The 15,622-nt window shown below is 46.4% G+C and overlaps 1 protein-coding gene across 1 annotated transcript in view; it reads right to left on the reverse strand.

The window, feature by feature from the left end:
• Positions 1 to 15,622, reverse strand: part of ELL (elongation factor for RNA polymerase II) — a 131,811-nt gene that overhangs the window by 50,045 nt on the left and 66,144 nt on the right. The window contains exon 4 of the mRNA XM_073546153.1: positions 10,066 to 10,229. Within this exon, the coding sequence (XP_073402254.1) occupies positions 10,066 to 10,229 (164 nt within the window). The remainder of the gene's footprint in view (positions 1 to 10,065; positions 10,230 to 15,622) is intronic.

The following is a 15,622-nucleotide window of genomic DNA, read 5'->3' on the forward strand; positions in this document are numbered from 1 at the left end:
CTCCACCAAACTGATATTGAGGACCAATCCTGTGGATAGGTCAACAACAAAGCAAGCCGGGAAAATCCTGGTAATAGCTATGGAAAACCTTTCAAAATGGAAAAAAAATGATTCTTTACATTTTAGTGGTTAATACAATGTCACTTAAGTCTGCATTCATCATTCATTTTCAGACCCCTCGATATAGAGTTTGCAGCCTGAAACAAGCTAAAGCTTTTTGTGGGAGTGTCTCTGCCAGTAATATAGGCAGGATGTGAGGTCTGTGGATCCAGGGTTCTTCAGTCATCACTTGCTGTAGTATATCACTAAACTCGCTTTCAAGTATCAGCACAGCTACAGTACTGCAATTTCTACTACATGTTCTATGCTCTTGTCTATAGCCAGTTTTCAGGACAATCCAGGGTACTCTAACCTCTCTCCATTTTACATGTGATTCCACCTGCTATTTCTAAGGAAGGGGGGTGGGGGGTAGCTAAGGCCTGTTTCACACATCCGTTTGTGTCCATCAGTCAAAATCCGCCGTTTTGCAAAAAAAAACGGATCCGCCATTTTTCTTGGCGGATCCGTTTTTTTTTTCCCATTGAGTTGCATTACCGGCGGATCTTGACAGATGGCCATCCGTTGGATCCGTCAATTTTGACGTCCGCCGACATGCCCGAACGGAGCATGCAACGTTTTTTCGGGCGGCCGGATCCGCATTTCTCACTGCGCATGCCCGAAAGACTTCACTCAGCTGCAAATTTAACCCTAAACTCTGCTCTGGCGGCTGAAAAATTCTTGCTCTCTCTTGGAAGCGGTTCCTTTAAAATTCTTGCTTTGACGGATCCGTTAAAATAACGGTCCGGTGCCAAACGTTGTGGTCAGTACAGGAACGGATCCGTTATCCGCCATTTTAGCGGATTTTGACTGACCAAAAAAACTGATGTGTGAAATAGGCCGAAGAGAACCCTCAGAAGAAGTAGCTGACAGATTAGTATTTATTTATCTAAAGTACCAAGCTAAATAAAGGACTTTGTGCAATGGAAAAAATTGACCAGTTCTAAAGGTGCTTAACTTTGTATCTAGGATGCAAATAATGAAAAAAGAAATTTCTGTGTGAAGGTGTAGATATGCTTTAGTGATATGGCTGGTGTGTAAGTTCATGTAACATCAGTAGCACACCAAATGATTTTCTATATTGAAAGTGCCAATGTTTTTAGATGCACTAGTTTTAGAACTTGTCCCAAGATGCAGCTCTGGATGAAGCCTTAAGGTGTAAGCCATAGGTACATGGAGACACGCCTAGACATACATGCAGTCAGAAAGAACATAACATATGGCTTTGCTATTTGTAGAATTACCATCATGAGGGGGCGTGGCCTGGACCTCATGTAGGGAGGACGTGGAGTGAGAGCTCCTGCCCGGATCCGACAATAAATCCTGATTACCGGCACTGCTGACGAGTCCCACTGACCTGGAGGGCTGCAATATCTCCCTGGGCGTTTAGACAGCGGAGGATCCTTGGGCCATGTCGAACCGCAGCAGTAAAAAAGATAAGGAGACGCCGGGGCGCGCCTCTGCTACATCCAGGATGGCACCAGCAAACAACAAGTCGGCTGGTAGTGGAGCGATGGGAGCTGCTGGCAGGCTGGAACGATAAGCAAGGGTGCCTCCTGCTGCTGCTCAATCGCCCAGTGCACAGACTGAGGCAGACGCTGGATGCAGCGTGGAGCTGGAGGATCATCTCTCCAGGGAGGGAACAGTGAGTAAACTGGGCCCCCCTTCAGCCCAACATGTGCAGACACAGGGGCCTGTGCTGGAGGAGGAAGGAGTGGGGGATGGGGAGCAGCCGGAGTCTGTGACTGCTGAGCCCACACTGGGAGAAATCCTCGCAGCAATTAACTCCTGCAATACCACACTGGCCACTCTAAGTAATCAAATGGAGATTGTCACCAAGGACATGGCCTGTATTAAACAAGAGCTGCGAGGGGTGACTGCCAGGGTGGGGGAACTGGAGGAGCGTGTTGGTGCGACGGAGGATAAATTGCCACCAATAACACGGGAGCTGGGAAAAGCCACGCAAAATATTACAATACTGCTGAACAAGGTGGATGATTTAGAGAACCGCTCCCGTAGAAGTAATCTGCGACTGGTGGGGGTTCCGGAGAGGACGGAGGGGACTGACTCACTTGGCTTTTTTGAAAAATGGCTAATGGACACCTTTGGTAAAGATGTTTTGTCCCCATTCTTTACTATTGAGAGAGCACACAGGGTCCCTACGCGTGCCCCCCCGCCGGGAGCACCCCCGCGTCCCATCTTGCTTAAGCTCCTACACTTTAAAGATAGAGATGCTATCCTGCGCAGATCCAGAGACATTAAGGAACTTGCTATTAATGGGAGGAAAGTCTCCATTTTCCCTGATTTTTCCCTGGAGGTGCAGCGTAAAAGGGCGCAATTTATTGAGATTAAAAAACGCCTACGTGACTTACAGGTGACATATTCCATGATGTACCCTGCTAGACTGCGGATTGATGTGAATGGAGAAACGCACTTTTTTGATACGGCGGGAATGGCGCTGTCCTGGCTGGATATTAATGAGAGGTCCATGAGGAGGAAGAATACTTGAAGTTCTCCCTTTTTTCGCCACCAGGTGTTGTTACTCCTTTTTGTCTAGGACGCTATGCTGGTATAATTACTACTGTTCATTCCATTTCGGATTCAGGGCGGGAGCTGACCGGATTGCTGTGGACACTCGTTACAGTGACAAGCTGTGGACCCTTCTCCCTGCATGGACTCTGGGCGAGTTTTCTAGCCCTGATTCTCTCTATTTGAGAGAAATGTGCAAGTTACACTTGTGTTTGGGGGTAGGGGCGCTGTGCACTGGTGTGCAGTGCTCCCTCTCCCTCCTTTGTTTTTTTCGTTTGTTGTTGTATTCCCTAATTGTTCTGTGGGATGTGATGTGCGTCAGCCGTGTCGCCCAATTCATTGTACTGAGGGATGGTGGAGATTGCCTCTCTCCCTCGGGAGTGGAGTATGTTCCGATTTCTCATTTTTTAGTCTGCTCTTATGGCGATATCACTTAATATTGTAGCGTGGAATGTTAGGGGGCTCGGGGATGCAAATAAGAGATGTGCTATATTTACTAATATGCAGAAATTTCTCCCGGCTATCCTGTGTATGTCTGAGACCCACATGGTGAAAGATAATATTCATTGGCTAAGAAAGGGATGGGTTTCACATGAATATCATTCCACGTACTCGACCCATGCGCGGGGTATCAGTATACTGGTGCACAGGTCCATCCCCTTCTCATGTACTAAATCAGTGGTTGACCCTGGGGGCAGATTTGTATGTTTGCTTTGCACGTTATACGGTATACAATTTATTTTGGTTGCAATATACATCCCCCCGCCCTATTCAGTCCAACCAGTAAAAAGAATCTTGTCTATTTTGGGTTCCTTTCCCCCTGCGCCGACTCTTCTAATAGGAGATTTTAATACATATTTGCATCCCTATTTGGATAAGTTGCATTCGGGAAACATATCAGAGGATGCAGCCTCAACCTCATTTGCTAGAACGTTAGTGGAGCTGGGTATGGTAGATCTTTGGCGTGTCCAAAACCCCACAGCCAGACAGTTTTCCTGCTACTCTAGCTCCCACCACGCTATGTCACGGATAGACCTGGCCATTGGGAATACACTCATGACCCCATATGTACGAGGGGTGGCCTACCTGCCTAGAAGTGTATCTGATCACTCGCCGCTACATGTCACACTTTCATGGGGACACCCCCTCACCCTATCTAGACCTATCTGGAAGCTTAATCCCTTCTGGATCCAGCTTATAGGGGGATCTTTGCATGATGCCATTCTAGAATATTTTCAACTTAATGAGTACTCTGCATCATCACACATAGTCTGGGATTCCATGAAAGCCTATGTCAGGGGCTTATATATTAGAGAAATATGCACACGGAAAAGCCAAAATAGACGCTACACCCAGAGTCTGATCCAGGAGGTGTCTGTTGCGGAGGCTGCGGTGATACTCAACCCGACAGAGGAAACTAAAAAAGCTTTGGAGAAGGCACAGGGGTCGCTCAGGGAAAACCTCATGTCGGCGGCAGCAAATAAACGTTATTTCCTCAAACAAAAATATTTTATAGAGGGGGAGGGAGTAGGACATTTATTGGCCACGGTCATTAGAGCACAGGACGGATCTTCATATATCAATAGGCTAAAAACGGACTCGGGTGGTCCTGTGACAGACAGTGCGGACATAGTGAGTGAGATAAGGAGGTATTATATGCGACTATACACATCAGATTGCAGTCTCACGGAGACTGAGATTGAGCAGTACCTGGATGCGCTCTCTCTCCCTGCATTGGCTGATAGCGATAGGGATTCATTGGATCGGGACATCCTGTTGGAGGAGGCGCTTGGTCAGATGCAAAATGAAAAGGCTCCAGGAATGGATGGCCTGCCTGGCGAGTTTTACAAAACCTATGCACCCTTACTGCTACCTAAGCTACTTAAGGTATTTGAAGAGGCTGAAAGGCAGAGGGTCCTCCCGCCATCTATGAGGGAAGCTTTGATAGTTTTAATATTAAAGCCCGGAAAGGATCCAGAGGTTCCGGATTCATATCGCCCGATTTCCCTATTATCAACAGATGTTAAATTATTGGCCAAGGTACTCGCCAATAGGATGTCCCGAGTTATCTCATCTGTTATACAGAAGGATCAGACGGGATTTATCCCAGGCAGAGCCACATCTATGAACCTTAGGAAACTATACTTGGGGATTCAACATAGTTCTGGGGAGTTGGGGGGAAGAGCAATTTTGTCCTTAGACGCCGCTAAGGCGTTCGATAGTTTGGAGTGGGGTTTTTTGTGGGCGGTACTTCGGAAAATGGGCTTTGGACACAGATTTATAAATTGGGTGAGGCTGTTGTATGGCTCGCCGGTGGCGAAGGTTGGGGCTAATGGCAGGGTCTCTGAGTCTTTTCCTCTTGGGAGAGGTACTAGACAGGGGTGCCCGCTCTCGCCCTTGCTATTTGCTACTGCGGTGGAGCCATTGGCAGTTGCAATTCGGAAGTCCAGAGAAATAATGGGATTCAGATGTGGAACTGTGGAGTTGAGGATATCATTGTACGCGGATGATTTACTTCTATATTTAGATAAGGTACATTCCTCGATTTTGCCGGCAATGGAGGTCATTCGAGAATTTGGGCTGAGGTCTGGTCTTCGGATTAATTGGTCCAAATCAGCTTTAATGCCGATAGACCCTCTCCCGGCGGATTTCTCAGATTTGCAGATACCGGTCCCTGTAGTTCGGAGGTTTAGGTATCTGGGTATAATTGTTAGTCCTGCCCCGAAGGATTTTCGGGCTCTGAATCTGGAGCCCCTGTTGCAGCGATTTAGAGCAAAAGTACATACTTGGTGTCGCCTGCCGTTGTCGAATATTGGTAGATCTAACTTAATCAAAATGGTAATGATGCCACAATTATTATATTTGATACATAATTCTCCGGTGTGGATCTGTAGGGACTTTTTTGCAAAAATAAATACATTATTCCGGGAATTAATTTGGAAGAAAAAACAGGCTAGGATTCGCTTGGAGATACTGCAGCGAGGGAAGGAGGAGGGAGGATTGGCGGTGCCAAACCCATTCATATACTTTATAGCCTCCCAGATGCAACATCTTAAGGGTTGGGGTAGAGACGGGGCGTGTGACAATGGTGGTGATATTGTGAGGGAAGGATCGGTATGGAAATATCCAGGGTGCCGGTTGGAGGTGGGAAGACGGCAGATAAATGGGGCACGATACCCCACGTTGGCTATGATTTTCAAGGTGTGGGATAGGGGTAAGTCTCTTTTGAAGATAAATGGGCCTACGGAATTGTGGCCATTGTGGCGAAATCCGGATTTGCAAGAGATCAAAAAGCTGGTGGGGTTCGGAAGATGGGAAGATAAAGGGATTTATCTGGTGTCACAAATTTTGCAAAATAATACTCTTAAGAGTTTTGAACAATTGAGAACAGAATTTCACCTCCCGCACGTCTTCTTTTATCAGTACTTACAGCTAAGACATGCATTGGAAAAACAGAGAAGGACAAATCCGGTGATAGTGACACATAATCAAACACTACATATGCTACTTACATCTGAGTCTTCTAGGGGACTTATCTCTGAATTATATAAAAGATTATTACCTGCCCATCTGGAGACATATCCACTGACTGCTGCTAAGAATAAGTGGGAACGGGACGTTGGCCCCCTGACGGAGGACCAGTGGTCCGATATTCTAGAACAGGTCCCTAAAATGGCGGTTTCTGAGTGCCAGCGGCTTTCGCAAATATATCTCATTCACAGGGTATATAAAACACCCAGCTTATTATTTAAAATGGGACTTAGGCCCAATACACAATGTGTTAGGTGTGGGCAGGATGATGCCCACTTGATGCATGTTATGTGGGAGTGCGGGCACATTGGGGATTTCTGGAGGCAGACCCTGGGACTCATAGCCCAAGTATACCATATCACAATACGACCGTCACCTCGTCTATGTTTGTTGAATTTGTGGGAGGAGGGGGTTGACCCGGACTCTGCAGTGGCCCTGGGAATAGCACGCATCCTGTATCAGGCAAGAAAGATACTTGCATATCATTGGTTGGATCCTATGCCACCAACATTGTCAGAGCTTAAAAATAAACTAAATAATGTCATCAGATTGGAAAGGGGGGCTTATTTAAAAAGAAATGCATTAAGAAAGTTTTACAAAATTTGGCAGCCATGGATGGAGTCACCGGGTCTCCCCTCGGGCGCACTGGTACGGGATGCGATGTTGGACCAGTTGCTGTTGTGCTTGCGATGAGGGGATGCTTGGGGGGTGAAAATAAAGTCTAGTGCCCTTTGTGGCGAAGTAGATTTTGAGTGGCGCGGTGGGAGGGAGCTGGGGTGGATTGGACCTGATATCCGTGGGGGGCGAAATATGATGCGGAGTGGCGCGGCTGGCGGGGATGGTTTTCCCGCTGAAATGAGGCACTGATGTATAATTTTGATTTTTGTTTATTTGTGGAGCCATGTTGTTTATAGGCTCAATTTTATGCAAATATCTGTGTTTTGAGATTTCTTCTTTTTATTTATTCTTACACAGGAAGAGTTTTACCCTTTAAATAATATTTGCTCTCAATGTAAATTTTACTAGCTATATAAGATGTCATATTCTTTCTGTATTGATTCCTGAATGTTTAATAAAAAAGATCTGATTCAAAAAAAAAAGAATTACCATCATGAAAAGAATGTTACCTAATAAAATATCAGAATACATAGTCTAGAAAGTCTTTATAGTGTTAAGTAAGGCATATATAGAAAGTCATGCAAGAGCATCCAAACCCAAAGGAACACCGGGTGCGGGAAAGGCCAAATGGAGCCTTGTTCTGACACAGCTCATTTATTTACATCTCTCCCGTACAAGCAGGTTGTAACCATCCAGTCCTCTGGGGCCAAGTAATATTCTAGCGTAGCACAAATGTAAGCGAGAAGTCACGGAGCACTGTTCAGTGATGTCATCTGGCAGGCTCAGATGCTTGTCCGCTGAGGTCATCCTCCTGGAATCACGGCCAGTACAAGTCCCATAAACGTGTCAGAGGAGGTGAGCTCATCTAGCCATGCGCACAGCACAAGCTCAACATTACCGGAGAAAGAATGGTGACAGTCGCAGAAGATCACACACTGGAAATGCAATCACAAAAAGCATTCCAGATCTTAAAGCAGCAAAGAGCTGCTTAGTGGAGACACTCAGTGGAGGTTCAGGCCTTAGACGGCAGTGGGATCACTCACACGTCCATCTCACATCTTGGCATTACTAGGAATAGGGCATTAGTGTAGGAGGTCATGTTAGACCCTACATTCTGGTTCTCAATAGGGGAGATTCCATGTTCAGTTCCATACCGATTGTGGGAAATTTTGAATAAGCTTATCAATGCTGTTTAACCTATGTGGTGCTAATGTTAACTTAGGTCGCATAGAGAAACAGATTTGTTGCAGATAATCATGTGAATAGGGTTTTCAAAACCTTATGTTAGCCTTCGGATATCGTCACTATGCTTTTGGGACACACGTCAGAGGCTCTATTGGGACTGATGCCCTAAAAATGGGATTTGGGCAGACCGCCAACAAGGCCGTTCATTTTAATGAGGTAGACAGTCACTTATATGCAGGCCAGAAAGAGTTCCTTAATGTGAATGGCCCGTGTCACAGAGTCACCAGTATCCCGTATTTCAGGGCTGCAGAAGGAGACCATGGCAGAAACCCGGCCAGATTCAGACATCGCTCGCTGTCATACTCAGAACAATTGTCTGACACCGGGCCACTTTTCATCCGATTTGTAGATGAAGCTTGATCATTTAAGTCGGGATGGTCAAACAAAAACCAGATCTCAGATGCCATGTGTGTCACCCAAGTGATGATTTTTTTTTTTTTTATTTTTTTTTACACACTATCTATAGCACAGATGTTTGGAAACATTTTTTGTCATTTTGCATTCAAGAATAATAATTGCCACATCTAGTATAAAAATGGACCGACCAAAAAACACAAAACTCGGATCCACCATGCTGATTAAAAAGGGTTTTGGGTTTTTTTTTTTCCTCATATGCAAAAAAAACTACAAAGAAGATTTGAACGAGGCTGACAATTATTCCACACTCTGAATTGTAAGGCATGACTTTTTTTTAACCCCATCTATCATGTTGCCAGTTTGCTGGTAGAGTTTATTCTCTATATTCACATAATGCTCAGAGCAGAGACTACAGAGTATTCTATTGGCACAGGGATGGACAAGACCGAAGAGGACTGCTGTACAAGCCACACGATTATGTAGTGAAGTCAGCCCGAGCTAGATCCCCTGACTGCACTACACATATGCCCACTAATTATACATCAGAGCCAGGGATGACAATTACGCAAAAATTGTGTTCATGGACCATCCACTGACTCTACAGTCAAGTGTGCCTCCATGTGGATGATTGACATGCAATGATCAAAGTAGGTCTTATCTAATGCAGCTTTTATTAATACTAACAGTGATACATATAGAAAGCCAAGAAGCCACACCATAATGGGTCAGCCACTTTCCTCACAGACTGCACAGCTATCCTGTCCATACAGTGGCTGCTGATGGTCAGACGCGGCCCTTCTATCAGCCTCCTGATTGCAATACATATCACATGGGAAAGCTGCTTTTCTATTGGAGGCTGATGGGCAGGTCTGGTCACATGCTCCTCCACCAGCAGCCATTGTATGGACAGGATAGCTGTGCAGTCTGTGGCGAAACTCGCACAACAAGAGAAAGTGTCTGACCTATTTAAAGGGATTTCCCCCCCCCCCCAAATAAAAAGTACATTTTAACCAATAGATCTTGGAATGATAATAATTTCCACAATTGGATGAGTTTAAATAAAATGTTCCTGTGCTGAGATAATCTTATAAATGTGCTCCTGCTGTGTAATGGCTGTGTCTGACCGTACAGGAACATGGTCTGATCATAGCACAGCTCCTGGGCAGGGAAGGAGGCGAAAGAGAGTATACAGACAGGACAGCACAGGATCACAGCTGATTTCTGTGAGGTAAAACATTTTTTTTTTTTAAAACAGGCAGTTCCCATTCTGTCCTGTCTGTAGCCCCTTTTGCCTCCTCTCCTGCCCAGGACTTGTGGTATGATCAGACCATGTCCTTGTACGGTCAGACACAGCCATTACACAGTACACAGCAGGGGCACATTTATAAGATTATCTCAACACAGGAACATTTTATTTATTTAAAAAACACACATCCCAGTTGTGGAAATTATTATTATTCCAAGTTATATTGAACAAAATGTACTTTGTTTGTGGGAAAACCTCTAAGGCAAGGGGTGATAATTCCCAAACAGTTTCAGTCCCAGGGTAGGCGAGGATACCTGTAGTCCAGTCACTGTTCAGAAAGTAATAGCATATCCTATCTATTTGTTATCACCTTTAAAATCATGACAGCCCGGTTAATAAACTAAATAAAAGTCAAGTAAGAGAACAGTAAGGTAACGACATACCTCCATACCGACTACCCATTTTAATGACTATGGCACTTCTGCTTTTGTTCTCTTCCTCGGCTTGGGCCATGCTCTGTCGCGCCTTCTGATAGGAATCGTCTGTAGCACATACAGTGACTTTATCCTGGATGCTGCCCAGACAGTCGAGCTTGATATTTCCATTGCTAGAAAAGATACAAAAGTGACACATAAAAAGCAGCATGAAGGGTACACCTACTTAACATTTAAACCCAGATCTAAGGCATGAATGAGATCCAGGACTTCAAACCAGCAATGCCCCCAGTTTCACTTTAAACATGAATTCAAGCCAAGTTTCATAGACTGCTCCCAATTTAGCCATTGATGGATGAGATAGGAGTATCGATATTCAAGCACTGGTCACAGGTGGTTCTCCAGAAAGTCAGTGTGGTTGAATTTTGTAGTTTCAAAAACTCCTCCACAGGAGTGAATGAGTGTTATGAAACAGCATAGCACAGGGGCACTAGCGCGTTTCCAGAAGCCATCCTCCTGTGGCCAGCACCTGGATGCCGATATTGCCGTCTCCCCTATGAATGGCTATGATGTGAATAACCCTTTAACCTACTACGATCTATTAACAATGTAATAAAGCCTAGGTATTACATAGTTGTGGAACGAAAAAAATGAAGATAAAAATTAAGAAACATTTTGAAACAGAGGTTTCTGCTCATAGAAAAACGTCTGTTTAAAGCACTGATGACTATGGTGGGCAGAAGGTGTCTCATCTGATACTTGCTAGCTCCGCAAGCTCCAGAGAAAGTTATTTCTGTAGGACACGGGGGGTTAGAAGACTCCCAAGTGCAGATCCCGGTAAACAAGTTGTTAGCAACATCACTTAAAATGATCACTACTAATCTACACAGGGGGAACAGAGCACACTAAGGCCCACCAAATGTAGCTGTAACACGAAGAGGACAAACCCTAACTTATCCCAAGGGGTGTGTGCTCATTGTAAGAAAAACTTGTCCTGCTCAGATCAGTTATTTTTCCATCATTAATGGAAAAGACAACTATACCATATGTACCCGCAGTATTGGGAAAGTAAAATGAAAAGGTACATGGAGGTGCGATATAGTGCAACCTTTCCTTCTCAAAGGCTGCTCCAGAGCATCTCTGATCCAAGTCCTGCAGTACAAAGAAATGTTTGGGGTAAAGCTAGAGAAGGAAGCCGATAACTAAAGAACTTGGGAGCTCTATCAGAAGTGCTCTTTGACTCATGTTGGCTGCCTTGCAGTGAACTAATTTCGAAGCGAGGCCCTAAAAAACAAAAGTGCTGAACATTGAAAATTAAGCATTTTCAAAATTAGATGCATTTTAAAATAATGTTGCTATATGGAGACAATCAGATAATAGTGATCCCTAACTGTACACTGTGTAAGGCTTATTGCCCACTATTAAAAAAAAAAAAAGTTGCTTTAGCTGCTGGTCAGCAACGCGACTTTTGCATTGATCCCACAAAAAGAGGGATAATTGAATATTCACTACAAATGGAGCCCGCAGAGTCTATTCTAATCTAGGTTTATGGTGTTACACATCACTGCCTCTTCCTGTCAAGCAGTAATGGTACAATGGATATAAAAAGTCTACACTCCCTTTTTAAAAGAGCAGGTTTTTGCCACGTGAAAAATAGCAAAAAATCATTTCAGAACTTTTTCTGTACAAATCTATTAAGAAAAACTGAAAACACATTGATAAAGAATAAAAACTAAAATAATGTAGTTGCATAAGTGTGAACACCCTCTTATAATTGGGGTTGTAGTTGTGTTCAGAATTACTCAGATTTAACATTCGTGTTAAACAGTCAGTACACAGCTACCATTTACTGCGATTCTGATTATCATCATATAAAGTTTTCTAGTAGTGTTTTCCATTTTTTTAGTTGCATTTTACAGCAAAAGCCAAGGTCTGCAAACAGCTTACAACACAGCAAAGGGATCTCATTGTTGAAAAAGGAGATTTTTGTGTACTCACCGTAAAATCTCTTTCTCTTAGCCTTTAATTGGGGGACACAGAACCTTGGTGTTATGCTGCTGTCCACTAGGAGGCGACACTATGCATAATCTGAAAAAGATTAACTTTGGCTCCTCCTCTGCAGTATACACCCCTGGACGGCGTCAGCCTTCTCCAGTTTTGTGCCAAAGCATAAGGAGGAACGTAACCAAATAACATAACCATGCCTGTGAGAAGGCTACTATGTACGAGCTCAAAGAACAATATGAGAACTCAACAGGAAACAACGGCCCGTAAGGGCAACAGGGTGGGAGCTGTGTCCCCCAATTAAAGGCTAAGAGAAAGATTTTACGGTGAGTACACAAAAATCTCCTTTACTCTGTCGCCTAATTGGGGGACACAGAACCTTGGGACGTCCCAAAGCAGTCCCTGGGTGGGAAGCAGTGGACGAATATTGTGCTGACAGTCCCCTAGACTTGGGGTACTGCCGCCTGCAGAACCAGTCTACCCAGGCTCGCATCCGCTGAGGACTGGGTATGAACACTGTAGTGTTTCGTAAACGTGTGTAGGCTAGTCCAAGTGGCCGCCTTGCACACTTGTTGTGCCGAAGCCTGATGCCGAATGGCCCAGGAGGCCCCTACTGCCCGTGTAGAGTGTGCCGTGATACCGGCCGGAAGAGGGGAACTGTTAAGTCGGTAGGCCTCATGTATGGTGGACTTAATCCACCTGGCAAGGGTAGCCTTGGAAGCCGGCAACCCCTTGCGACTACCTTCCGGAAGAATGAAGAGGGAATCAGATTTCCGGAAAGGTGCAGTCCTGGACACGTAAATCCGCAATGCTCTGACGAGGTCAAGCATATGCAGAGCCTTCTCCACTCTATGAACCGGAACCGGGCAAAGGGAAGACAGTGAAATCTCTTCATTAAGGTGAAAGTTGGACACAACCTTCGGAAGGAAGGATGGTACCGTGCGGAGAACCATCTTGTCCTGGTGAAAGGCTAGGAAAGGCCGTCTGCAGGAAAGTGCTGACAATTCCGACACTCTGCGTAACGAGGTGATCGCCACTAGAAAAACCACTTTCTGAGACAGAATGGAGAGTGGAACTCCTCTAAGAGGTTCGAAGGGTGGAGCTTGCAATGCTGTCAGGACCAGATTGAGGTCCCACGTATCCAGCGGACGTTTGTAGGGAGGAACCAATCGGGAAACTCCCTGGATGAAAGTCCTTACTTGCGGTTTAATAGCAATGCGCTTTTGAAAAAGGACTGAAAGCGCCGACACCTGACGCTTAAGCGAACTTAAGGATAGCTTGGCATCTAGGCCCGATTGAAGAAAACCTAGTACCTTCGGGAGGGAATAAGGGAGTGGGACTTGTCCATGAGATTCGCACCAAGAAAAGAAAGCTCTCCAGGTACGATAATAGAGCTTGGCGGAGGCAGGCTTCCTTGCCCTGATCATAGTTGCAATGACTGCCGGTGAAAAACCTGCCTGGGTTAGAATCCAGGTTTCAAGGGCCATGCCGTCAAATTGAGAGCCCCTGAATTCTGGTGGAAGAACGGACCTTGAGACATATCGTCGTGACGGTCGGGTAGACGCCAGGGGGCGTCTGCCGTAAGTTGGACGATGTCGGCGTACCAAGTACGTCTGGGCCAGTCTGGCGCGATGAGGATGGTCGGAACTCCCTCTTGCTTGATCTTCCTCACGACCCTGGCGATTAGGGGGAGGGGTGGAAAAATGTACAGGAGTCGGAACTGTGACCAGTCCTGGACCAGGGCATCCGCTCCGAGCGACCGCGGGTCGTGTGTCCTGGCCATGAAATTGGGAACCTTGGTATTGAGATGGGATGCCATTAGGTCCACATCCGGGGTTCCCCAGCGTTGACAGATCTGGTAAAAAAATCTCAGGATGGAGAGACCACTCCCCCGAGTCCATTCCTTGCCTGCTGAGGAAGTCGGCTTCCCAGTTTTCTACACCTGGAATGTGTACCGCAGAAAGTACCGACCTTGTGTCTTCCGCCCAGCGGAGGATATGAGCCACTTCTCTCATCGCCTGGGCGCTGCGGGTCCCGCCTTGGTGGTTCACGTATGCCACAGCCGTGGCATTGTCCGACTGTATCCGTATGTGCGAGGCTGCAAGCAAGTGATGAAATGCTCTCAGTGCCAAGAGAATGGCCCTTATTTCCAGAACATTGATAGGCAATGTCACTTCCCTCGATGACCACTTGCCCTGTGCCCTGTGATGTAGGTGCACCGCCCCCCAGCCTGTCAGGCTTGCATCGGTAGTCAGGATCTTCCATTGTCCTGAGAGGAACGGCTTCCCTCGTGTAAGCGAGTTTGGTTTCAGCCACCAATGCAGGGACCTCCTGGTTGATGACGTCAACCTGAACTCCCTGTCGAGGGAGAGAGGGTTCCTGTCCCAAGATCTGAGTATGGCTAGTTGAAGGACCCTGAGGTGAAACTGGGCAAATGGCACTGCCTCTATTGCTGCGGATTCTCATGGCAAACCGGAGAGATCGAGGAGGACTGCGAAGGAGTGTGCGAACTCCCAGACGGATGGCCAGTGTCTTGTCCTTGGGAAGGAGCACCAGGCCCCTGGCGGTGTCGAATACCATTCCCAGGAATGTTAGAGTCCGAGTTGGGATGGTCGACGATTTCTGTAGGTTGACTAGCCATCCCAGGCGACTCAGAGTGTCTAGAGTGATTGAGACACTGACCTCGCAGTCTTTGAAAGCGGGAGACTTGACGAGGAGGTCGTCCAGGTACGGGACTACTAGGATGCCTCTTGAGTGCAGGACGTCCATGGTGGCCGCCATGACTTTGGTGAACGTTCTTGGAGCCGTGGCGAGTCCGAACGGAAGGGCGACAAACTGGTAGTGGTTTTGGTTGACCGCGAACCTGAGAAACCTTTGGTGGGCGGGAGCAATTGGTATGTGGAGATACGCATCCTGTATGTCTATGGAGGCGAGGTATTCTCCCTGCTCCATGGATGCAATGATGGACCGGAGGGACTCCATGCGGAAATGACGGACCCGTACGTAATTGTTGAGCTGTTTTAGGTCCAGTATGGGTCGGACGCCGCCTCCTTTCTTGGGGACTACGAACAAATTTGAGTAGAATCCTCGGAATCTCTCGTTCGCGGGAACCGGCACCACAACTCCCGATTGAAGGAGAGAGGAAACCGCGAGCCTTTTCTGGTGGTGTTGGAGGAACATAAAGGAAGAACCGGTTCGGTGGAACGGAAGTGAACTCTATCTTGTATCCGGAAGACACTATTTCCCTGACCCACCTGTCTTCTGTAATAGGCAGCCAGACTTGCTGAAAGAGTAAAAGTCGGCCGCCTACTGGTGGGGTGTCTTCCGGAGGTCTCGAGTCATGATGAAGTGAAGTTCTGAGGTTTTCCTCCCTTGGGTTTCGCTTGGCCTGCTTTCGACTGCCAAGCCCTGTCCGGTCGCTGCTGCGTCCGTGGGTTGTCTCTGCGTGGAGAACGGTTGCGGTTTTGCACTGGGCGCGAAACTGACCAGCCTGAGGAATTCCGAAAGGATCGGAATCGCGTCTGGTTTCTTCGTTTAAACGTGCGTTTCGGTTTTAGTTGAG

The sequence above is a fragment of the Dendrobates tinctorius genome, unplaced genomic scaffold (genome assembly GCF_039654945.1).
Source record: "Dendrobates tinctorius isolate UK_male_01 unplaced genomic scaffold, ASM3965494v1 ptg000011l, whole genome shotgun sequence".
NCBI classification, from domain to species: domain Eukaryota; kingdom Metazoa; phylum Chordata; class Amphibia; order Anura; family Dendrobatidae; genus Dendrobates; species Dendrobates tinctorius.